The 24,244-nt window shown below is 53.4% G+C and overlaps 2 protein-coding genes and 1 long non-coding RNA gene across 5 annotated transcripts in view; all 3 read left to right on the top strand.

The window, feature by feature from the left end:
• RNF43 (ring finger protein 43) overlaps nt 1-4,949 on the top strand; it is a 66,648-nt gene extending 61,699 nt beyond the window's left edge. For 2 of the 3 annotated variants that reach the window (XM_071764934.1, XM_071764933.1), the window contains exon 9: nt 1,735-4,949. In XM_071764934.1, the coding sequence (XP_071621035.1) occupies nt 1,735-1,778 (44 nt within the window). In that variant the 3' untranslated portion in view covers nt 1,779-4,949. The remainder of the gene's footprint in view (nt 1-1,734) is intronic. The other variant, XR_011730057.1, reaches the window with a different exon arrangement.
• Nucleotides 4,950-5,166: 217 nt separating this feature from the next.
• On the top strand, nt 5,167-7,682 carry SUPT4H1 (SPT4 homolog, DSIF elongation factor subunit). The gene is made up of 5 exons (XM_071765101.1): nt 5,167-5,312; nt 5,642-5,748; nt 5,856-5,911; nt 6,099-6,152; nt 7,301-7,682. Exons 1-5 carry the CDS (start codon nt 5,244-5,246, stop codon nt 7,366-7,368), a joined length of 354 nt encoding a protein of 117 aa, XP_071621202.1. The 5' UTR covers nt 5,167-5,243; the 3' UTR covers nt 7,369-7,682.
• Nucleotides 7,683-20,266: 12,584 nt separating this feature from the next.
• LOC139806073 (uncharacterized) lies at nt 20,267-22,951 on the top strand. Its single transcript, XR_011730097.1, has 2 exons — nt 20,267-21,778; nt 21,874-22,951. It is a non-coding gene; the product is annotated as an uncharacterized lncRNA (long non-coding RNA).
• Nucleotides 22,952-24,244: the final 1,293 nt, after the last annotated feature.

The raw sequence follows: 24,244 nt of genomic DNA, 5'->3' as shown, positions 1-24,244 counted from the left end.
TCTCCTCTCTAGCTGTTCTCTTTCATGTTCTGTGTTTGAGAGAGGGGGAGAGGGATTAGAAGGCAGAAAAAGACCACCATTGGAACCTAATACCCAAACACCAAGGTTTCTTTTGTATCATCAAAATGTGCTCCTTCAGGCCATAGCCCTGTGTGGGTCTCAATGAACAGTTCTGCAGCTGAGACTCAACCACATCTCCCAATTAAAGACCTTTTCTTAACCTTCCTTTCCATTTTTGTAACAGGGAACACTCACACAGGCCTCGTTTTCAGAAAATATTTAAGTAACAGTATTTGAGGCTCAGGGCATCTGACTGTTCACAGAGTCTCTTTTGCATAACACACAAGCTGATGTGTTGGCAGTGGCTTAGGAAATGTTGCAGTGACACAGATAACAAACACCAGATACACTCAGGCTCTGTCTTCTGCTCCTGGGACCATCCCTCTACACATAAATGTGTAACACTGTGGGTATTAGTTCTCCCACATCAATTATCTACATTTTCAAAGCAGAATCTCATTTGTTTTCTACCCATACATTGAGTATTGAGAGGTCCTGTTCCTACAATTGGGTCTTTTTAACAAATGGGAAATTTCTGTGATTGGGTGGAAAAGTTGTTTTGAATTGCTCTCTGTATCTGTATGGGCACCTGTTTCCTTTTGACCTCAGGAACATTCAGGAAAAGGGAACTGTGAAAAATGATGCATGGATGCTGTTACTGGGCTACGCTGACCCTGCGTGAAAGCTCTGGGCAGACTTGAGAGACACCTGGGAAAGGGCCCATGGTGTGTGTGTCCCTCCCAGTCACTGGGAGGGGAAAGCTCTGTCTGAAGCACTAACTCAGGGTGCACCATTTCCAGGCAACCCTTCTGTGTGATGGGTCAGAGCAAATTCCTCATCACTTGCCTGTCAGTAATTCCCCAGGCAGAAAGTGCTGGTGAAAAGCATGAGCTGCAGTCCTGGCTGGGCATGAGGGATTTGTGGCCAATCCCCACTCATTTGGTTTCTCTTGTTTGGGACTCTGAAGCAATTTGTGCAACCTCTTGAACATCAGGACACACGTGTGCCATCCCTTTCCTGCACACACATCACTTCCAGTCTGCTTTCCTTGTCTGGAGTTTCTGCTGTCCTTGTCCCTGGAAGATGCTGTGGTGGCACCTTGTGATATGACTTGGTGTCATTTTCTGTTGCTAGGAGGTTTTTAAATGCCTGTGCAGATTTTCCTCAGAGAACAAACATCAAAAAGCCTCAAAAGCAAACATCTACTAGCAATGTGAATCCTCAGGTAAACCATGCCCTTAGCCTGTGTCTCCTGAAATATTTCAAGAAAAGTTTGATGTCATACCTTTATGTTTTATTGTGCTTTAACTCTGAGGAATAATGTGACTGGGGAGGTGGTCAGAAATGTCCCTTTAAAATACTTGGAGAAACTTAATGGCTTTCACTTTTTTTCTTTTTTTTTTTTTTTTTTTTTTTTAAATTGGTTGGAAACAGAAGTGCTGAGGTACTAACAGGCTGACTCCTGTTCTTATCTCTGCTGTCAGAGTGGTTCCAAAGAATGTTTATCACTATGGTGATAGGCACTTTATATATATAAATATAAATATATTTATATAAAAAAAATGCAGCAGCATCTGTTCCCTGCATTGCATGCTCAAGGAAGCTGCAGAGCCCAGGAATGTTCAGCTGGTTATAGCTAACACTTTTCTTTTTCCTTTTTTTTTTGGAATGTAGGTTCTGAAGAGGAGGTGCAGGATGTCCATGAACACTCAGTTTAATAAAACACTGGCCCATTTGCTCACTGGAGAGCTGGAGTGGACTAAGATGTTCAGTGTGCCACTTGCAGGGAGCTCACATCTTGCTCTCTGCACCATCCCTGACCTGCATGGCCCACACCAAGCTGCAGACTGCAGATCAGCAACGTGACACTTGTGGTCTCCTCACATGTGATGATCACACAAACACAGAGCTGTGCTCTCCAGGTCCCTTTCTCCTCTGAAGGCACGGGCAGTCCATCTTCATCCTGGGGCATCTGCCTGCTGGCTCACTCAGGGATCAGTCTTGGTGAGCAGCTGGAGAGCTCGTGGAGTGAGTGCAAGCTGCTATTTTGGCATCTTCATGCCACAGAAGGTTTTGCTAAACACTTCAAAAATAAACAAACCTTCAAGTCCAAAAGCTGCAGAAATTACTTTCTGTGGCCTAGTAGCTACTGACTTCATTTCCTCACTTAGGTCAAAAGCCAGAATTCATTTAACTTTTCCATTCTTACATGGGAACAAGCTGTTCTTCATCTCACCACTCACAGGTATGCCTTGCAGGGTGATTCTTCTGACTTCATTAGAAACCAACAGTGTCACCACTTTTGATCACTTCGTTGTCCCTCAGCTGATGCCATTTCAGTCCTTTGCTGTGTTTTGCCACCAGGAGAGGTGAAGACATGAGGACAATGTCAGCACATTTGGGAAGGAGCTAGGTCAGACTCTTTCCATTGCAAAGGATCCATCCTCTCATCTGCCAATGTGAACAAGTCTCTTACTCATCCTCTGACTCCCCCACCTACCCTCAAAATAGGTGTGATGCCCAGCCCTGTTGGGAACAGCTCATTTGTTGAGCATATTTCAAGCCTGAAATGCCCCTTCACAGTAGTCACAGAAAATCCTTGAGTTCTCTTGGCTCCTGTTTCTCTTTCCTCCCTCCCCCTCTGGATCTCCCAGCAAAAGCATCCAAAATAAATGCAGAGCAGAGCCTCATTCATCAGCCAGCCTTATCATCATATTTCTGAGACACCTGAAATGATTCTGGAAAGGATTTTTTTCAAAATACCCTTCTGCCTTTTCTAAAATTTTGTTGATAGAGAGAGAAAACTTGAGAAATTGCCAGATTCTCATTTTATTACATTTTTTCCCCTCCCATTTGTAGGTTTGGGGGTTTTTTGAATGTCAGTAGTTCTTATTTCCCACGTCTCATAACTTGGGGACATCCCAAGTAAAATAAAATAAGCCAAATTCAAAACACAGCATGGTTTGGGTTGGAGGAACCTTAATGATCATCTAGTTTTGATCCCAAAATATATAGAACCCAAACAGTATTCATATATCAGGGAATTAGACTGTTGAGTTAATGCCCTAAATGATTATTCAGGCCAAAGAATTTGCCAGATTCCTACATGAAGGGCACATTTATGTGGCACCAAGTGGTTCCAGAGAAGAATTGATGAGGATAGAACACTGAACCTGAAGGTAACTTCTGACACTGCAGGAACAGCCTTCCCCTGTCTGCTCAGTGCTCAGGAAGCTTTCTGTCTTTGAAGAAGCAGCTTCTTCTCCAGTTCAAGAGAGCATCCTGGTTATGTAGTCAGGATAATCACACCTCTGTCTTCCCTCATTGGTGAGGAAAGCTTTTTAATGGGGTTTGCTGCCTTTAGTCTTTGAAAAAGGCATCTTTGTCCCAGCTCCTGTCACTGACATTCAAAGGTTGGTATTAAAACTCAGCCAATAGCACTGGTTTAAACAAAATATTATTCCCTTGCTAGTGTTTACTTGTTGTCTCCCATGATCAAGCCACTGCAGGACCTTCCAGGCTAGAGAACAGACGAATCTCTTTCATCCAGCAGACTTATATTTTAACCTTTCCAGGATCTTCTTGCTTGTCAGGCAGAAGGCACAAGCCCAAATGTTTTCTTGCCTTGCAGGGAAGTCAGTGTTCAAGGAAAAAAAAAAATCAGGAGTGTGTTTAGATTCCCATATTTAACTTCTTGTGCACATGGTCCATGCCTTATCTCAACCAGCTCCCTGCATCCTTGCCCATCCTAGAGGGCTCAGGTGACTTGACAGAGCTCATGAGGTCTGGGTTCCCCCATTTGTTTCCTTAGGAGTCAAGAAGGCTGAGAGCCTCCAGGGATGCATTTCACTGCCTCAAGGGAATGAGTATCTGGTCTGCAGTATAAAAGTCCTCCTCTCTTTCCCTCCTTACCTTTAAAAAAAAAGGAGGGCTCTGAATCTGCAGCAAGCCCAAAGCTTCTTGGAGAGAGTGGTCAGCACTAACACAACCATTCCACTCCCCACTGCAGTATTACCAGGCTGTGCAGGGCAATATCTTCTTTAAAGTATTTTTCCTTTCCTGATGTTATGCTGCTTCTTCTTTTCATCTAGAAAATGGCCATCCTAGAAACTGGACCCTCCTCCTCAGGGCTTGCTGAGCTGAATGAGAGTGTGCATGTCTGCCTTGGTGGGCTCTCAGGTGAGAGGAGAGGGAGGAACTCTCAGAGAAGGTGTTTTTTAAGATTGTCTTCAGTAGATGGACCCCCATCCTTGGCTGCCTGGAGGGAAAGAAGCAATGTCTGAGAAAATGGGGAGTAGCTCCTCTTAGTTCTGTACCTCTGACTTCAGAGTGATGCTTCTGAATGCTCAGTACCCTTGGGCTCTGTCACTGAATTTTTTCAGCATCGTTGCAATGAAGCAGTCCTCGTTTTCCTTCGTTGCGTCCAAGGCCCCAGCAGAAAGCTGATGAAAGCCAGAACATCCCCGGGTCCTTCCCTCCGAAACGGGAGCCCCAGCTCTTCCCCCGGGACCGAGGCTTCCCAGGACCTCCCGCCCCACCGAGACGGACCCTGTGCTGGGCTGCCGGACCTCCTCCTTCCTGCACAGAGCCTCTGCTCTTTTTATAATGTTCAGATCCTTTTCAAATGTGAATATGAGTTTTGTTGATGCTGGTTTTTTTGTTTGGTTGGTTTTTTTGTCGGTTTTTTTTTTGTTTTGTTTTTGTTTTTTCACCTGAGTCAGTCCTGGCTCTCGGGGCTTGGGAATAAATTATGACCCCCCAAAAAAAGGAAAAAAAAAACGTTTTATATATATGCAAAACCGTGTATTTATGTCTGATAGAAACAAAGATGTGTGAATATGGTGATGTGCTCAGAAATATATTTATTTACTAATATATTTATCCACGTATCCGGTCTGCTCGCCTGGTTTTGTTATTGCACCGAGACACGGGGGCTGAGCTGATGAACCTCCCGGAGCGGGGAGCCCCGGACCCGGTACCACCCCCAGCCCTGCCCGGTACCACCCCCGGCCCTGCCCGGTGCCATCCCCAGCCCGGCCCGGTACCACCTCCAGCCCTGCTCGGTACCACCCCCAGCCCAGCCCGGTCCCCTCTGTCCCCAGCGGCCTCAGCCACCGGGACCGCCCCTGGACCGCCCCGGCCCCGCTCTGCGGCTGCGCGGCTGCGGGGCGGGTGCGGAGGCGATGGCGCTGGAGACTGTTCCGAAGGACCTGCGGCACCTCCGGGCCTGCCTGCTCTGCTCTCTCGTCAAGGTGCGACCGGGACCGGGACCGGGATCGAGATCGAGACTGGGACCGGGACCGGGACTGCTCTGCAACCGAGCCCAGGCCTTCCCCGCCCGGCCTCGTCTTTCTCCGCCATTCCGGGCCCTTCTTCCCCGCCTACCTCCCGGCTCCGGCCTCCCTCGGCCTCTGGGCGCTTCCCCCTTGCTCCCCTTCCCAGGGCTCCCTCCTTTCCCCGGCTCTGCCCTTCCTCTCTCCGGCCCTGTCCCACCTCTCCCTTCCCTCCCCCAGCCCCCGCGGCCTCCCCGGGTTCGGCCCCGCTCTCCCGGCCCCGCGCTGATGGCTCTGTCCCCCCTCAGACCATCGACCAGTTTGAGTACGATGGCTGCGACAACTGCGATGCCTACCTGCAGATGAAGGGCAACCGAGAGATGGTCTACGACTGCACCAGCTCCTCCTTTGACGGGTGAGTGAGGCCCTGGCCGGGGTTCCCGGGGTACCTGGGAACACCGTGGTGGCTCTGCTGTTGTCACTTGGCAGGGACACGACCCCTCACTCCCATCCCTCCTGCAGGATCATCGCCATGATGAGCCCTGAGGACAGCTGGGTCTCCAAGTGGCAGCGGATCAGTGAGTGGTTTTTTTGGGAACCGGAGATCCTTTTTCTGCAGCTGACTCTTCCCGGGGGCAGTGGGAGTTGCTATGCAGGCTGGGCAGGGGGTTTCTGTTCCCGATGAGGGGGCATCTGCACAGGCAGAGGCTGGCAGGGACACTTGCCCACCTGGCTGCTCCTGACTCCATCTTCTCTTTCCACCAGGTAACTTCAAGCCAGGTGTGTACGCAGTGTCTGTCACCGGCCGCCTGCCCCAAGGTAATGCTGACAGCTTGTGTGGAGCAGCTGGGGGGCTGTCCTGCAGGCTGGGTGTTGGGGCTGTCACACTGCTGGAGGTGACAAAGCGAGCAGTGCATTGTGCTGTGCCTGTGTGATGAAACCAGGATTTGGGGGCTCAGCAAGCACCATGTCTTGTGAACAGAGCACACACCGTGTGGGTAGAGGAGTTTGTGAGGTGGGTGCTGCCCTGGAGGGTGCTGTCAGGGTTCTGCAGAGAAGTTTTCTCCTGCAGTCACACAGCAGTATGCCTGCCAGAGGCTGGTATTGAAGGTGCTGCTGACTAAAGTAGTACCAGGCAGGCTGATTAAAAGGTGACTCCAGAAAGGGAACGTGTTTCAAACCATTCAGCACAGGGAAACACAAGGTTTGTCCATAGAAGAGAGTTCTGCAGGACAGGGTGCTGGTATATCTGCCTTGGTGAGCTGATCCATCATCACATGAGGCCATCATCACTGAAGGCTGAGGTGGGGTTTGTGCATTTATAAGTGGAGTGAAGGGTGTGGAGGGTTGGCCTCACCTCTGTAATGCAGAAACTGTCATCCATCCAGCTGAGAGCCCTGCCCTCTGCATATCCCTGCAGCAGACTCCTGACCTGTGCCCTGTCCCCAAGTGCTGCCAACCCCTGTCCCCAGGGTGAAAGTTGTGCTTGTGTCTGCACTCCCAGGCTCCTTGTTTCTGACCTGCTCCTCTGGGCCTTGTGTGCTCTCATCTGGCTGTTCCTTGGTGCTGCTGAGCACTCTGCTGCTCTTCTGCTGCCTGTATTCTTAAGGGGTTGCTGAGAAGATGGGACATACAGACTGGTGATGAAAGGGACTGAAAGATACTCAAAAAGCACCATTAAGAGCTTGACCTGACCAGTGCAGTTATAATACCCAAACATTTTTCAGATAGGAAATAATGTCAATAAAATCTCCATGTGTTTTTTTTTCTCCAAGCAAAATGAGCGATGATGTTTGGGAGCTCTATCTGGGCATTTAGACAAGGAGGAAACACTCTCAATAGTTCTGTGAGAAGAAATTAAGATAACTGCCCATTTCTTACTCTCTGCAGTGAAGGTTATATGACAGGGCAGCCAGGTTTTTTCATGCCTAAAGAATACTGAAATGTGTTTTGTGTCCTTGCTGCAGGGATCGTCCGAGAGCTGAAGAGCCGTGGTGTGGCTTACAAGTCCCGAGACACAGCTATAAAAACCTAAGGAGTTACATTCAGAGGGGCAGTGGACACCTGGGGCACTGCTCCAAAACCTTTTAGCTTTATCAGGTGGGCAGGTGAGCCTGGGCACAGAGGGAGCTTGGTGGCTCAGCTCCTCCTTCAGTAGCTCTGAACTCTGCCAGACCTCCTTTGCCCACACAGACATTTTTTGGAGCCATTAGAAGGGGGAGGGGTGTGAGTGGGTCTGGGAAAGCAGTGTTCAGTGGTGATGCATGAGCTTTCTTTACAGTTGGTGTGGAAAAGAGGGGAGTTGGGATATAGCTATGTAAGTACTCCAATAAAACTTGCTGCCTGCACGGAGTGGAGTCTGTGTGCTCAGTCACTCGTTCCATGGGCTGCAGGGAGAGGATGGGGTGGTGAGGGGTTTCACACTCAGCCCCTTGCCTGTCAGACTGTCTGGAGCCTGGGATTGCCATCACTTCTGATGTTATGGACCACACTGAGATCCTTCCTTGGCTGAACTGAATATCCTATACTGTTGGAACAAGCAGACTGGAGATTTGTGCCTTACAGCTCATGGCTGGATGGGATAGATAAGATGATTTTGAGTATTTCATGCAGAAGTAGTTCTCAGGGGTGACAGTTCATGGATGTGGAAGCAGGCTTGAAGGACTTTCCACTGGCCATTGCTGTCCTCCAGGGCAGGCAGAGCAGTATGAGCCTGTTGCTGGTGGCTGGGAGGCAGCCTTGCAGACAGATGGGGTGGACAAGCAGGGCTGGAAAAGCCCACCCAGCCTCGTGTTTGTAGAGATCTGGCTGTCACTGTGCACATATCAGTCAGGTTGGGCAGTGTCTCACTGCACGGGCTCCTGAGAGGTTTGGCCTCCTTACCTGATGGCTCTTGCTTCATTTGTTTTGTTCCAGTGGAGTGGCAGTCACTGATCAGGAAGGTTTGTCCAAGGGCAGAGTTGATCAGTAGATCTGTGAAGTAAGCATTTTCTATTTTTTTTTTCTGAGATAATCCTGTAGATGGAAAGAAAGTTCAGGGTTTCTCTTCTGTAGACAAATCGTGTAAAACCAATACAGCCTGAAAACTGCATTTGTCCTGCCATGGAGGCAGCTGCAGCAGAAGGTGTGTGGTGCTTTCAGGAGTGCAGAGGACACGTGCTCTGTCCTGCTCTGGTTTGTCGAGTTGGCCCCAAAAAAGAGGAGTGCCAAGTGCTACAGGTCAGCCAGAGCTTGGCTTCCTGTGGGGTTTTGGAGCAGACATGCAGCTGGAGCAGACTGCCACGAGTGTGGGGTGGCTGTGTGGGGGCCACAGCATTGGCTGAGAGGAAACAATGCAGAGAAAGACATCCTAAGCTCTGGTTCTCTTGGGGACTTGCAGATGTGATGCTGAACTCAGAGTGTTCAGTGCAGACCAGGACAGACTCAAGTTGGTGGTGAGCTCTGGGCTGCTGCAGATGCCTCCTGGTGCAGATGGACTTCTGTGGGAAGGGCTGAGAGTGCTTCAGGCCCTGGCCTGGGGTCAGGTTGAGCAGCAAGCTGATGTCCTGGGGCTGAGGAGGGAGTTGACTGTTACATTCACACATCCCTGGGCAATGGCCAAAGCACTTGAGTTACCCGGTAAATATCCTCCAGACTGGTTTGGTTGCAGGGACTGGGCAGCAGCTGTACCCTGCAAATGCCCACTGGGTCAGGTCTGTGGCAGCCCAGGGCATAACTACAGGATGTTCAGACATTTTGTGTGTGCATCTCTGGGCCCTGGGGGGAAGTTTTGGACCAGCTGTGAGCTGGGATCCCCCCAGGGTGCATTCACCCCCTGCAGAATGGTCCAAGAAAGCTGCAGCTGGCACTGTCTGGGCAGCCATGGGAGAGCTGACAAGTTCAGAATAAAAGAGGTCAAGGAGGATGAACTGGGTGGCTCTTTCTCCAGCTGGAGGGAGATGGGTCTGGGAAGTGAGGTTTCAAGTCCAGCCAGGTTGGAAGGATGTTGGGATTAAGGGAGATGGATCAGCAGCAGTGGCCATGGCCAGCCTTCCCCTGCCAGTGCCACGGGGTGGCAGCACGGCTTTGTGGAACAGCGTGGGAGCATGGCCACGGCCCGGGATGAAGCTGCTGAGCACCTCAGGTACAGCTCCATTTTCTGCTGTATCTCAGCACCTTCTGCTCTGTACCAGCTTCCTGGGTTGTGCCCCCTCCCTGGAGCCAGGGATGGCCCTGCTGGAGCTGCTTCAACGCTGCAGACACATCAGGATCTCTTCCCCAGCCCCAAGTGACCTTGTCCTCTGGCCCCATGGTTAGGATTGAGACACGGGTAGGTGATGGGACAGCTCTGCACGGGACCCCGGGCAGGGTGGACCTGTTTGGCTGGGCCCGGGGTTGGGTCTGCAGGTTGGAAGTTCACCTCTCCCTTCCCAGGAAGCTGCAGTCACTGCCTGGGTCTGGGAACTTAGCTTAGGAAGAAGTCAGCAGGGAGTAATGTGAGTTGTCACTGTGCCCCTCTGGGAAGTGAGGGAGCTTGTAAACCTCAGCCCTTGCTGGGAAGCACAGCTGCTCCAGGTTATAGGGGAGTTAAGGCAGGAGCTGAAGCACAAGTGTGATAAAGCCAGAGCAGCAAGGCAAAAGGGATGAATGCCCCTGGTACCCCAGAGAGAGCTGCACCTCCTCTCTTGTGGCAGCTTGTTGTGTTTCCAAGAAGTTGGGGCCTCTCATGGGGCTGTCTGGGTGAGCCTCTTCCCTGGGAGCTTGCTGGCTTGCCCACATGCTGCTGCTCCCAGCCCACACTGCCCCAGTGACTCACTGCTCCCAGGCTGCCTGAGAATTGGACCTCTGCAAAGCACCTGAAATGAGCATTTCAGTCAGACACCAGCCCTGGAGCTGCCAGGGTTCTGTAGCAGCAAAAAGCAAATGGATGCAGAGCTTTATTTACTGAGAAAAGTAGGGCAGGGAGCTCTCACATTGAAGAAATTGGAAGGAAAATGTGCAGTGGCAGCCCAGGCTGTCAGGAGAGAAAGCTTCAGCCAGGCAGGGAGCTGTAGATCTGAGTCAGTTTCAGGCAGCTCCTCCCCCTGCACCAAATGACGCTAAAATATTTTAGCCTGGCTTCAAAATTCTGCAGGTTTGGCATCCGGAGCAGTCTGGGTGCTCTTGAGCAGGGGGGCACTGGGGCAGCCCTGGCAGCACAGGAGGAAGCACGAGGCAGTGGATTTCTTTGTGGGGGTTTTGAGAACTGATACCCTGGTGAGAAAAGTGACTTTCCAAAACCGCAGAGCACCCGGTGATTCCAGGTGGAACAGTTCCTGGTGGTGCTGGGAAATGCCAGCCCAGCAATCCCCACGTGTGTGGGGGCCCCTCTGAGAGATGGGGCTGGGATCTGCCCACACCAGCTGCTCTCCACCACCCGTGTTGGCCTTCTTTTTGCACCTTGGGCAAGCTGGGCTTTGGATGGAGGGGGATGTGTGTTAGAGCAAGCTGGGCTCTGGTCAGGGTGGACTGTGGGGTCCCATGTGGGGTGACCCTCCTCCAGTTTTGTTCCAGTGGGAGCTCTGCACACACCGTGGTTTCCTTCCTCTTTGTCACCTCTGTGCTGGTGCCAAAGCTACAAGACAGAGGTGCTGCCCAGGGCCTGCTTCACCCAGAATCCACTTTCACTTGCTGCCTCACTGCCTTCCAGCCCCTGGCCTTGGCCTTCCCCAGGTGCCTCCCAGCCATTCCGGGGTGGCTGGTTACCACGGGGGTGCAGAAACCCTTGGGGGAAGGTGCTGGGGGAGGGGAGAAAATCCCAAACCAAACCCCAGCTTAAAGCTTTTTGCCTTGGAAACAGCCTGAGGAGATGTGAGCAGGGTGCAGGTGTGACAGAGGATGACCTGGGTTGTCCTCCTGGTTCCTGTCCTGCCTTCCCAGGGTCAGGCTGGAACATGAGTGGAGCAAGGATGGCAAAGCTGGGAATGCTGCTAATGAAGTCACAGCCTGTGGCCACCAAGGCACCTGAGTGTGTCTGATGTGGTGGAGAGAGGCAGGGGCACGTCCAGCTTCTGGCAGACACCATTTGGATGAGCTGCAGAGGGATGGCTGCAGGTTTCAGAGGTGCAAGCAGCAATGTCAGCTTTCAAAATGAGGCAGAAATGGAGTCCTGCTGCCATGTGTGCTGTCCCAAGATGTTCCTGATGGAGGTGGAACTGTGTTCCTTGTGTGGGGACTCTGCAGGGAAAATGAGGAGCTCTGATGGGTCTTCTGGGTGTTTGCTGCAGTGGAAAGAGGCTCTCTGAAGGAGGGACAGGCTGGTGGGCCTGCCAAGGGCATGTGAAGGTGGGACTCCTGCCCCTTGCAAACCCAGTGCTGTCTGGGTCAAGCTGCATCATGGTGGGTACCTCTAACAACACAGTTGGGGTTTTGGTGGCAGGGGGACACAAGTTCTTGGCTGAGACCTCTTACCTCCCTGGTCTGCTCCTGCAGTTCTGCATCATGGTGAGGCCAAGATGCCAAGGGCTGCTGGGGCAGAGTGGGGCTCACCCTGATGGTGGAGGTCACTGAGGGCACATTTCCTGAGGACAAATGGCAAAGTGAGACCACAGCTAAAGTCACAGGAGGGACTGAAGAACCCGATGCTATCTGTCCCATCCCCAGCTCTCCCTGACTTTCTGCTGCATCCCAAGTGGCACTTGTCCTTCCTCCTCCTGGCCAGCTGTTCATCACCCTGACTCTGCCCAAAGCAGGGAATCATCCCAAAGAAATAATTTTCCTGCATGGGCAGCTGCAGAAAGGCTGCTGAATGCCTGAGCAGATCCCTGGGGCACATGCTGAAAAGGATGGTGTTCCTCCTCTGGTGGGTCCCCAAACACCCGAGGCATGTGCTACAGGGCAGGGTGTCAGCACACCCTGGTAGCTGCAGGATCTGTGTCCCATGGCCAGGCTGGGGCTTTGGTACAAATCTCCCAGCACTCCATGGCCTGGTTGGGCTGGGAAGGTGCCATCAATGCCAGGTTTGGGCAGCCTGGGTGCCTGTGCCCCCTCCTTGGGGTCTCTTGGCCCTGAAGATGTTCAGATCTTCCCTCACCTTCTCCTGAGGGGGATGGGGACCACTGGGAAAGGAGGCACTGTGTATTTCCTGAGCCTGTCCTGCCTCAGGAGGTCCATGACCCAATGGGGCTGCAGGCTGTGGGCTGCTCTCACCCCTCCTTCCCTGTATCCCTGTTGAGCTCTGTCCCAGAGCATCTTCCATCTCAAACAGCTCCACCCTGGTGCAGAGCATTGCACAACCCTCAGATTAAGGCAGGAAAGGGGAAAACAGGAGTCGCCCATCTGTGCTGCCGGAGCGCAGCACTGGGTGCCATGAGGGGCCTCTCTGGGGACTCTGTGGCTCCACAGCCCGTGGCCTGCCCTTCCCCCACCCGTGAAGCCGGTTGTGGCAGCAGGTGACACGGAAAATGACGGGGTGCTTTGTGCCCCGACAGCGCCAGCGCAACGGTCCTGCTCCCCTCATTGGCGCAGATGGGACACGATTTGTCTATATAAGGGCAAAACGAGGCACCCGCAGCACCCGCGTGTCCCCTGGCGCCTGCCCCCACCACGTCACTTGGGCTTTTTGAGGTTTCCCTTCGCACTCTCATTTGCCTCTCGCTCGCCGCCTCCTTCACCCGGCAGTTTCTGGTTGACTCACTTCTAACGGCCTCGCTCCAGCCCCAGCCCCCAGGGTGCAGGCAGTGGGGTCAGGATGGCAGAATTTGGGGAGCACACCCCCCATCCTACCCCTCGCCTGCATCCTGCTGCCTGCTGATGAAATGTGGCTCACCCTGAGGGACCTCATCCCAAGGGACCTCATCCCAAGGGACCTCATCCCGAGGGACCTCATCCCCAGCCCAGACACTTTCTGTTGGGTGCAGAAGTGGACACTTGGGTGTGCCACAGCGTGCTGCAGTTCCTTCTTGGACCCTGTTGTGCCTTCCAGGACAGTGGCAAGCCAAAAGTTCCTCCTCTGCCTACCCAAAAGGCTCTCTGGAGCTGGGTTTGGCATGACTGATTTTTCTGGTGCATCAGCAGCTCTCCCCGTGTTTGACAGGAGCGTTGCCAGGTCAGAGCTCTCTGTCCTGGGGGCCTTTTTTGAGGCCACCCCTTGTACTGCAAAGCAGAGTCAGCTGTCCCCGTTCTTGCACCTCTCTGTCCCCTGTGCTCGAAGAGGGAACACGGCCATTAGGTTCAGTGTTAGCAGTGACTCCACTGAAGCACCGTGGCTGTCCTGGGGTCTGCAGAATGGTGTCAGGGAGACAGAACTGTCAGTCAGTGCCTCTGGGGCTGTGGACCCACTGGCTAACAGACTCCAGACTACCAGCCCCACGGCAGGAGAGACTTTGGATGAAACCCATCCCTTTCCTCCTCTTCCTCCAGCACAGCTCTGAAGCGCAGAGGTGTCGGATGGCTTGGATGCAGCTGGGAATGGCCCCCGGCACAGGGCTGGGCCCCCGGGCAGGCAGGAGTTGTCTCCTTTAAGCGCAGCGCAGGCTGAAGGCCGCGGCCCCGGCCCGGCCGCCACTTCCCCTGCGAGCAGCGAGCGCGGTGACCGCAGGCGAGGAGGGGAAGTGGCTGCAGGGCCCGATAAGAAATATCAGCGGTGTGACAGCGAGGGGACTGTGCGGGCTGACAAGGGCCCTCCCCCCATGCCCCTGGGCCAGGGCTGGCGGCACCGAGCCCCCGGCTCCCGCTCCCCTGCGCTCGCTGATACCGGGAAAGTTACCGGAAAAGCAACAGCCCCGGTCCCGTCCGTGGGGGGCTCGGGCCCTGGGGGGCGGCAGCGATGCCCCCGCGGTGCTCAGCATGGAACAAGAGCTGGGTGGCACCCCCGGGGTGCTGCTGTGTCCCACTCACATCAGGGTGCGCTGAGGCAGAGCTGGAGAGGGTGCCAGGGAGGGTGCAGAGAGAGCCCTTGGGAGCACTGGGACAGCCTCAGGAGATCCACAGGAGGAGAACTTTGCAGCCCCCTCCAAGCCCAGGAGCCTCTATGCTCTCAGCCCTGTGGCACCCCCAGCGGAACATCCCAAGTGCTGGGGTAGAAATTCCTACAGCCTTGTTTGCCAGTAGGTAAAACTAACCAATGACTGAGGGATGTGGTAAGTTCATCATCGGTTGGAGACTTTCAAACCTCCTCATCTGAGCCTGAGGAACCAGATCTGCTGATTTCCTCCGTTTTGAGAGGCAGCACAGGCAGCGGGTGGCTGCTGCTGGCAGAAGGAAACCAGCTTGGGACACCCAAAACGTCATGCCCCCCCCATCCATGCTTGGCTGGGGAAAGAGGAAGCATCACCTCCCTCTACTTCCCTGCCGGGAAGGTGCCTGTGGCCCTTTGGCACAACCCCTCAGCACACTGACACCCCAGCACCCAGCTGGGCCCTGTTTTGGGAGGGTTCAGCTCCTTCCCCTCAGCGTTCCCTGGCACCAGCCACGTGCTTTGCCCTCCCCCTGACATCTTGCCCCCTGGCACTGTCTCTCCCAGCTGCCTCCTCTGGGAAACGTCTTCATCTTGCTTTGCAGTGTGGTTAAACAGCCCCTTCCTGGGGAGGCCCTGGCTCCCTGCCTTCCCCCTCTACATTTTGGAGGGGCCGGCTTCATGTCAGAGCAAGGCACGCTGCAAGAAACGTGGCCTCCCCCCTGGTTCATGGGGACAAGTCCCTCAGCAGCACCTTGGGAACCAAAGCTCCCTCTGGCTGCCCCAAAAAAGCTCCTTGGCTCTGCTGTCAGGGCATGGGTACCCGTACCCTGTGCAACCCTGTTACAGCAACCACCACCACTGGGGAGGGTCCCGTGGCACCAAGGTGGCTGACAGCACCCTGGGTACTCTCTTTAGTGGGGTCTCTCGGTTGGCAACAACCTGTTCACGCACCCAAAATGATGTTCAGACATTTCAGGGATCTCCAGGGGAGCTCAGCACACCCCAGCCTCCACAGCCAGTGAGGAGCTGCTTGCCACGTGCCTCTGGGGAGGCAAGAGATGTTGTCCCACGTTGGAGCTTCCAAACAGACCCTGGGGAGACCTCACCACTTGGATTTCTCCAATAAATTCCTCCCTGTTGTGGGGAGCACAATGTCTGCAGCCCATAAAGGGGAGGATGGGCAAACAGGGCCAGTGAACACTGGGAGACAGGACAGCCCTCTGGGATGAGGCTGTATCTGGGCAGGTGGATGGGCTCAATTCAGCCATTTCTGGGTTTGTTTGATTTTTTTTTTCCAAATGAAACTTTTTGAGCACCTCAGCCTCTGTTTGTAGTTTCCCCACCAGTTCCCTCTCTGCCAAAGCCCCTTTTACCTGCTGCTGCCATCACACGTGCTGCTCAAGGCAAATCACTTCTGGTTGTGCTGCTGCTTGCTTATTTTAGACTTTGCTTTCCCCTTGCCTTCTGCAAACCTCACCAGTAGTGGGGGTTTTATGTTGGGTTTTTTTTTTTTTTATTTTACATTTCCATCCATTTTATTGATGTAGAGAGTGAATCGCATTGGCCTAAAAAGGAGCCTTTTCCAGAGCCACATGAAAACCATTGCCCAGACCTATGTAATCTCATTTCTAGTAATTTTTTGGGATTTAGCTGGTAGGTTTCACTCCAGGTTATTGACCAGCTTCACCTGGACTTGGGGCAGGCTGTGCTTGTGGCACAGAGCACAGTGCTGTCCTGTGTCCCATGCTGTCAGGCAGTGACAGACACTGCCACACAAACCAGGGGATTTTGGTTTCTTCCTGGGGGCTGTTACAGCTGCCAAGGGCTGGGGGAAGTCTGGGGTTGCAGAGCACCCAGTGGATGAGAGGCTCCAGAAGGCCTCTTGGGCAGCGTTCCCTACATCTGCTGGCACCTGCATCCCTGCCTGCCTCACCACCCTGCAGCACCCTGGATCCTGCAGACCCTCACCGTGGGCTGCCAGCCCCTCCACAAGCTCTCTCTGGGCTCAGGAACATCCCTCCCCTGCTCAGGTCCCACCTCCAGGATGGGGTGAGGGGACATGGTGGATCCATCACGGCCCCTACACAGCCATGGGAGGTGGGGGTGGATTCAGTTACTGTCACCCTGTGCAAACAGCCTTTTAAAATTCATTTCTCTCTTTTCTTTTTCTTTTTCTTTTTCTTTTTCTTTTTCTTTTTCTTTTTCTTTTTCTTTTTCTTTTTCTTTTTCTTTTTCTTTTTCTTTTTCTTTTTCTTTTTCTTTTTCTTTTTCTTTTTCTTTTTCTTTTTCTTTTTCTTTTTCTTTTTCTTTTTCTTTTTCTTTTTCTTTTTCTTTTTCTTTTTCTTTTTCTTTTTCTTTCTTTTTCTTTTTCTTTTTCTTTTTCTTTTTCTTTCTCTTTTTCTTTTTCTTTTTCTTTTTCTTTTTCTTTTTCTTTTTCTTTTTCTTTTTCTTTTTCTTTTTCTTTTTCTTTTTCTTTCTTTTTCTTTTTCTTTTTCTTTTTCTTTTTCTTTTTCTTTTTCTTTTTCTTTTTCTTTTTCTTTCTTTTTCTTTTTCTTTTTTTTCTTTTTCTTTTTCTTTTTCTTTTTCTTTTTCTTTTTCTTTTTCTTTTTCTTTTTCTTTTTCTTTTTCTTTTTCTTTTTCTTTTTCTTTTTCTTTTTCTTTTTCTTTTTCTTTTTCTTTTTCTTTTTCTTTTTCTTTTTCTTTTTCTTCTTTTTTTTCTCTTTCTTCTTCTTTTTTTTTTTCTTTTCCTCCTTCCTTTTCTTCTTCTTTTTCTTCTTTTTCTTTTTCCTCTTTTTTTCTTCTTCTTTTTTTTTTTCTTTCTTCTTTTTTTTTTTTTTATTTTTTATTTTTTTTTAAATCACAAACCTGTTTGTCACTCTCAGCAGCAAAGCCCAGGAGGGGGTACCCGGCTGCTGTGCACCCCCAGTGCTTCCGGCTGTGCTGTAGCCCCGTGTCCCTGCAGCTGGCCCAGCTGTGGTGGGGCTGTGGGTGCTGCTGGGTGGGACCCGGCACCGTTATCTGCTCAGCAGCTACGGCTCTTCCTGTGGTTGGGGCCACGTGGGCAGGATGGGGTTAAAAGCAGCCCCGCTCCCTGCAAGGGGCCCATTGCTCCCCCGCCACCACCACCACCCCATGCAGCACCCCACCGACCACCACCACCCAGCCTGGGCCACTGGCACCCGGCATGGGCCACCAGCACCCAGCATGGGCTACCAGCACCCAGCGTGGGCCACTGGCACCCAGCTTGGGCCACCGGCACCCAGCCTGGGCCACCAGCACCCAGCTTGGGCCACCGGCACCCAGCTTGGGCCACCGGCACCCAGCCTGGGCCACCAGCACCCAGCCTGGGCCATTGGCACCCAGCCTGGGCCACCAGCACCCAGCGTGGGCCATTGGCACCCAGCCTGGGCCACCAGCACCCAGCTTGGGCCACCGGCACCCAGCTTGGGCCACCAGCACCCAGCTTGGGCCACCGGCACCCAGCCTGGGCCACCGGCACCCAGACTGGGCCATCAGCACCCAGCGTGGGCCACCGGCACCCAGCGTGGGCCATCAGCACCCAGACTGGGCCATCAGCACCCAGCGTGGGCCATCGGCACCCAGCGTGGGCCATCGGCACCCAGCGTGGACCACCTGACCTGGTAATGGGGGAACCCACCCGAGGTGCCCACGTGGCAGTGGCCTGGGGTGCTGACAGCCCCCAGCCCCACCAGGAGGGGGGCAGTGGGTGCGGGGCCAGTGTCAGGTAAGGGGGTGTCCCCCATGGCGTGGGGGGGAGGGGACAGGCAGGGGGGGAGGAGGGAAGTGCCCAAAGCAGAAGTGCCACCCAAAGGGGTTTCAGTGGCAGCAGACGGGACTGGGAGGACGGGAAGGCTGTCAGGGCAGGTGAGGTGGGGCTGGGGGGGCTGGGGGGGCTGGGGGGGCTGGGGTCTGTGTGTCCTTGGGCACCGGGAGCTCTGGGTGACCCCTACCAGAAGGCCTGAAGCGTAATGGGGTCATCAAAAGGGTCTCCATGTGGCTGGAAAATGGGGCAAAGTGGGGTCCAACGGGGAACCCCAGGGCCATGGAGCTTCAGTGGCCTCAGGGGGATGGGGCAGGGGCATCTTTGGTAAAGAATGGGGGGGTGTGGTGGGGTCCCCCATCGGGACATTTCAAGGGTATTAGGAATGGGGTTTGTCACAGTATCCTGACCACGGGGACAAAGCAAAAGAGTCCTCTGTGACCAGAGTGGCATTTAGGTGAGGGACAAGGCACTGGGGGGGTCCCCTTCCCACCATGGGGACAAGGCAGAGGATTCCTCTGTGACCACGGGGCTGTCTAGGTGGGGTCCCCTCATGGGGACATGGCAAGGGGGGTGTTTGTGATGCAGATGGGATTTGAGGGACAATGATGGAGTTTGAGACGGAATTTCACCCTTGGGATCCAGGCATAGGGATCCTCTGAGAGCAGGATTGGGTTTAAAGTGCAACAGTGGAGTTCAGGGTGATATCTCCTGGGGGGTCCCCTGTGAGTGGGATGGTTTGTGAGGTGCATGGGGGTCCCCATGGGGGCAAAGCAAACACACCCTCTGTGCCCAGCGCGGTGTCCAAGAGGGGTCCCCACCAGCAGGGACAAGGTAATTGTGTTCCCTGTGGCCAGGATGGGGGCTGAGATAGGGTCCCCCACACTGGGGACAAGTTGAAGTGGTATCCTATGACCAGGATGGAGTATTAGGTGGAGTCGACCTTTAAGGGAAAGTTAAGGCTGTCCCCTGTCACCAGTATGAGGTGTTAGGTGGCTTCCCTGCTTTGGGGACGTGGTGAGGATGTCACTTGTGCCCAGCACGAGGCTTGAGGTGGGACAATGGGGTATGAGGGAGGGTATCACCCATGGGGACAAGGTGAAGGTGTCTCCTGTGCCCAGGATGGGGGTTTAGGGGAGAGGAGGGAGCACAAGGCGGGATCCTCTGTGTGGACAAGGATGTGCCCCATGCTCAGCACAGCTCCCAGGGTGGGTGCTGATGGTGGCAGAGGTGCCCTGTCCCCGGGGCAAGATCAGCCCTACAAATCTGCATCCTTGGCCATGCTGGTACCGAAGGTGGCATGGGTTGCAGGAGGTGGCCCCACCGTGGAAGCAAGAACTTCACCAGAGGAGAGCAACTGCTGGACACCGACTGAGACAGTGCAGTCACCCATAAAGTAGAAAGCACTACTAAACAGCACTGCAGGGTGTAGTGTTTCCTACTTTATGGATGAGTGTACTGTGGGCTACGGAGAAGAGAGCAGAGCAGCACCGCACCCCACTGCCCGGATCAGGAGCAGAGGACAGGCTGGGCCAGCCCTGGGTGCCTGCACCCACCCCGTGGGCATCCCCACCCTCCCCACCTTGCAGATGTTCTGCTGGTCCCCACCGTGCCCCTGGGGACCAGCGATGTGGGGAGGGGGAGCTGCGTGTCCACGTGTGTCCTGGTGCCCACGTGTGTGGTGGAGGGGCCTGTTGGGTGAGAGGGAGGCCAGGTAGGTAGCAAAGCCCCCAGGTTCTGTTTTTCTTTTTGTCCCCTCATCTTCATTCTCCACGTGGTGAAGCCCTGGGAAGAGCTGGGTGGGGGTGGCCACGTGTCATGGGGTTCCTGTGTGGTTTTGTACTGCTGAATGCTTGCTGGGCAGAACGGGGCGAGGGGCTGCTAAATAAAACTCTTGGCATTGATTTGTGGACTTTTTGTTCTGCTCCTGGGATATGAAAAACGTGGGAAGAGCCACTGGCAGTGTCCAGGGCTGGGGGGCAGCTGGGTTATCCTGCAGCAGGAGCACCAGAGGCATTCACACTGCTGGAGACCAACTCAGAGCTCCAGGGGAGCCTCGGTGGGACCATGAAGGGTGAGAGTGGATCAGGGATGGTGGAAATATCTCCAGAGGAGTTGGCAGATCCCAGCCCTTTGTCATGGGGCTCTCACTCTCAGCTCCCCCAAGACTCCTTAGCAAGTCTGTCCTGTCCTGCAGCAGCCCTGCCCATGGCTGCAAGGCCATAAAAAGCAAAACCCAACAACCCCTGCACCTCCAGGGTTGGAAGAGGAGAGTCCCTGCTCCCCAGACATCAGCTGCCAAATCCCCCCAGGCATCACCCCCCTTGGCTTTGACTCCCCATGTCCTGCCCATGGAGAAGGCATCTGAAAATAGTAGAGAAAAAACAAACAAACACTAAAAATAATTTTTTTTTTCTTTTTTTTTTTTTTTTTTTTTGAGCTGAAATGTTAAGGGACAGTTTCCACATTTTGTAAAACTCCTTGTGCTGATTTTGGGAGTGTTTGTGGGTGGTTTTATTGAGTTTGGGTATTTTTTCTTTCACTTTGACTCTTCCCTAGGCTGGCCAGAAAGGACCAGGGTATTTTGCTTCTCTTTGCTGTCCACGCTTTCCCTCACTCGTTGGCTTTGTGACTGTTCAAAGGGGATGTGGAAGGAAAAAACTAAAATCAAAACCATCATCATATAGTCACAAGGAAGCAAGTTTTTTAACGAAAAAGGGCTAAAAAAAACCCCAGGCAGCCAGTGCAGACTGCCCTAAGCAGCTTTCATTTCACTGGGGTCTGGAAAGAAAAAGCAAGTCCAAGATTTTAACATGCAAAAGTTTGGAAAGCTCACCTCCTAAAAATGAATATTCAAGTGTTAGGAAGGGTAAATACCAAATGTTTCTGATCAGGGACTACTGTGGTTATGAATATTACAACCTCACAGTGTTCACTGCCAGAGAGACGTTTGGAAATACAGTTTTTTTGCTGAGAACGGCAAAACAGAAACTGCCACTTTTTTATTTAGAAAAAAAAAGCCACCCAAATCAAAACAAACGACCCAACCCATTTTGAGTGTCTTCTCTCTGTACTGACTGCATTTTGGCAGGAAACACGTCCTGTCCCTGTTGGGGTCAGCTCCTGCTCCCAAAGGATCTGGGCTGGTTTGTCCTTGCCTGGTGACCCCATGGGTTGGGGCACACTGCACACCCCAGTCCCTGCAGCTTCCCAGACCCCAGAATGTTCTGAACAGGGCAGGGCTGGGGCTGAGACCCCTCTGGGTGCCAGTGTGACCCAGGGCTGTCTGGGTGACTCTGGGGAGGGCAATCTGTACCAGCAGCCACCCTGCCAGGTCCTGCTGGGGGCTGAATTCAGAGCCAGGAATGGTGTTCCCACACCACCTCTGGGGCTGCACCCTGACCCCTGCAGGGCCAGAGTCTCACATCCCCTTTTTTTGTAGGTTATTTTTAACCTGGGTTCAGTCCCCATGCTGCTCCACAGCACCCGTGCTGCTGGGGTTGGCAGGATCAGGGGGAAGAGGCCACTCACAGCTCCTCCTGGGATGCACCAGGACGTGTTGGAGCAAGTCCCTGGCCACAGAGTGGGTGCAGAGGAAGGATGTGGGAGCTGAAGGACCTCAGTCACCTCCTGATGTCACTGCAGAGTCCTGCAGGCACCAGGCTCATGCACTGCCATCCCCAGGGACCTGCCACAAAGCTGGTGGGAATGGGGTGGCAACCACGAGACCTCAGTCAGGAGGTGCCTGTGAGTGCTGGTACATGTCCCCACCCCACACCTCTGTGAAGGTCCTCCAGGGCTGGCATGGCCCCAGCTTCTCATCCTCATGCTTCCTTCCCCAGCTGAGACCACAGTGCAGCTTCCAAGAACACCTCCAGATGCCTGCCAAATGCCATTCCCAGAGCCAGGGAAGCTCAACAGGACCCAGAAGGCACTAATAATTGTCCCTGATTACCCTGAATAGCCTCTCCTGGGGTCCTACCCCTGGGACTTCCTACCCATGGGCCAGGAGCATTATTTAAGCTCAGCCCTGGTTCTGCAGTCCTTGTTTGAGCCTCTGCCTGGTCTTGTCTCCTAGATGGCTCCTGATCTGTAGTGTAGGAACCTTGTCTTCAAGCACATCTTTTGGATGGCCCTAGAGCAGAGGGCCTGACCCCACACCCCTGCTGCAGCCTTGTCTGCAGTCCTGGCTCTGTCTCCTCTTCCTCCTGGCTGGGGTTCCTATTCCTGGTTCATCTTACCTTGTCTGGGGCTGCCCAGGGAACCCTCTTATCATTGTCCTGTTTAAAAACTGTGAGACAGGTCCTAGCTTTTTGGAGACCATTTGTGTGCTAGGGTCACACTCTCTTGTTGCCCCTGTGGAGCAACCCAATCTCTGCTCCTTGACAGAAGAGAACAGGAGCCCCTGGGTGACAATGCACTGTGTCCCTGTCCCTGCCCCATCAGCCTGGCTCCTTGGACACTCCATGCAGCAGTGGGTGCTGCTGGGGGGCTCTGCTGGGATCCATTTCATCTTCCCAGACTTGATCTGTTGATCTTCAACTCTCCAAGATCAGCTTCTTTTCTTTGGTTGCTGTATCTCACCACCTCTGTTCCCTGAGCCTGTGGTTTCTTCTGTCCTGGGAGAACTTCAAGGATCTTTTCCACCAAGTGCTTTGGCTCATCTCCTCTATGGGGAGCACAGCCTCACTGCACATCCCAGGGTGACTTGGAGTACCAGGGTGCCTGCAGTAGAGACCACGAGCAGCACAGGGCAGTGGAAGTGAAAAATGAGCTGTGTGGGAATCAGGGTTTCCAAGGAGGCTGCACCGAGTGGTGTGTGTGCTGCTTGCAGCCACACGATCTTATCAGCTCTGTACTTCCCTTCCCACTGCTGGCTCTCACCTCCTGCTAATTAAATCTGCTTGTTCTGTCTTGTTAGTGAGCTGTGCAACGCCTGGGCTTTGTGCCATGCTTGTGCAGCACCTGGAGATCCTGCCTGGTGTCTCTCCAGGGAAGAGACACAGTCATGGGCAAGGACTGGGGGTGATCCCAGCAACAGGAGGTGGTGGGACTCATCCTGAGCTGCTACTGGAGGGGAAGGGGTCACCTAAGCAGGTACACAAGTACCAGAAAGCACAGGGGGGTGGGAGCAGCTGTATGGAATCTTCCCTCTGGTCTGCTGGCTGTGCTCTCTGTCATCACTCTCTACAACTCCCTGAAAGGAGTTTGGAGCCAGGGGGGGGTCGGGCTCTTCTCCCAGGCAACTCTCAGCAAGACAAGAGGGCACAAGAGGTCTCAAGTTGTGCCAGGGGAGGTTTAGGTTGGATATTAGGAAGAAATTCTTCTAGGAAGAGGGTAATCAAGCATTGGATTGGGCTGCCCAGGGAGGGGGTGGATTCTTCATCCCTGGAGGATTTTAAAAAGAGATTGGATGTGGATTTTTAAAAAAGATTTAAAAAAGGGATTGGATGTGGCACTCAGTGCCGTGGTCTGGGAACCACAGGGGTAGCGGATCAAGTGCTGGACTTGATGGTCTCAGAGGTCCTTTCCAACCCAGACGATTCAATGATTCAATGCCTCTCATTAGCTTGGTGTTTCTCCACATGCACTCCTTAAAAACAAACAGCTTGAAGATGGGTGATTCAGGTGGGATCACAGGTGAGCTGTCAGACTGTTAAACCTGGTGGGAACTCCCCAGAGCACAGGACTCCATCTAAGTGGGTCACCTACAGCCTTTGCAGTCAGCAGTGAGGAAAAACCATCTCAGTGGCAGCTGCCTGTGCTGTCAGACAGAGCTGACTCACAGCCAACTGCATCCACTTCAAGAGAGGACACATCTGCACAGTGCACATCTGGATGTGCTGAGGAGACTCCCCAAAGGAGGTGCTCACAAAGTGGTATCTAAAAGGATGCCCTGTGCAGTACCCCCCCAGACCACAAAGGCAGCAACACTCTGGGAAGTGCCAAACACTGTCCCCACTGTCCCTTCATGGGGTGGGGAAGCACTGGGAATGGGACTGGTGCCACTCACAAGGCCGTGGGGAGGCAAGGACCTGTGGTGTGAGGTCTGCTCTACCCTTTTTGGCCTTGGGGTCACCAAACCTCGCTCTGCAATGGAGGAAGCTTTGAACAGGGCTAGGAAGTGAGGACAGACAGATGTCCCCCGAGGGTGGCCCAGTGGCTTTCCTCGGAGCACGGCTGCCATTGTGCACCCTGATGGTGAGGTGATGA

This window comes from Heliangelus exortis, chromosome 21, assembly GCF_036169615.1.
Source record: "Heliangelus exortis chromosome 21, bHelExo1.hap1, whole genome shotgun sequence".
Taxonomy (NCBI): Eukaryota; Metazoa; Chordata; class Aves; order Apodiformes; family Trochilidae; genus Heliangelus; species Heliangelus exortis.
The sequence above is the reverse complement of the archived record's forward strand: the minus strand, read 5'-3'. Positions and strand labels throughout refer to the sequence as shown.

Excerpts from the sequence above, each read along its gene's own strand:
- SUPT4H1 (XM_071765101.1), top strand. The coding sequence starts at position 5,244 with ATGGCGCTGGAGACTGTTCCGAAGGACCTGCGGCACCTCCGGGCCTGC. Across the intron at positions 5,313-5,641 it reads TGCTCTGCTCTCTCGTCAAG|ACCATCGACCAGTTTGAGTA; the intron begins GTGCGACCGGGA and ends GTCCCCCCTCAG. Across the intron at positions 6,153-7,300 it reads CACCGGCCGCCTGCCCCAAG|GGATCGTCCGAGAGCTGAAG; the intron begins GTAATGCTGACA and ends TCCTTGCTGCAG.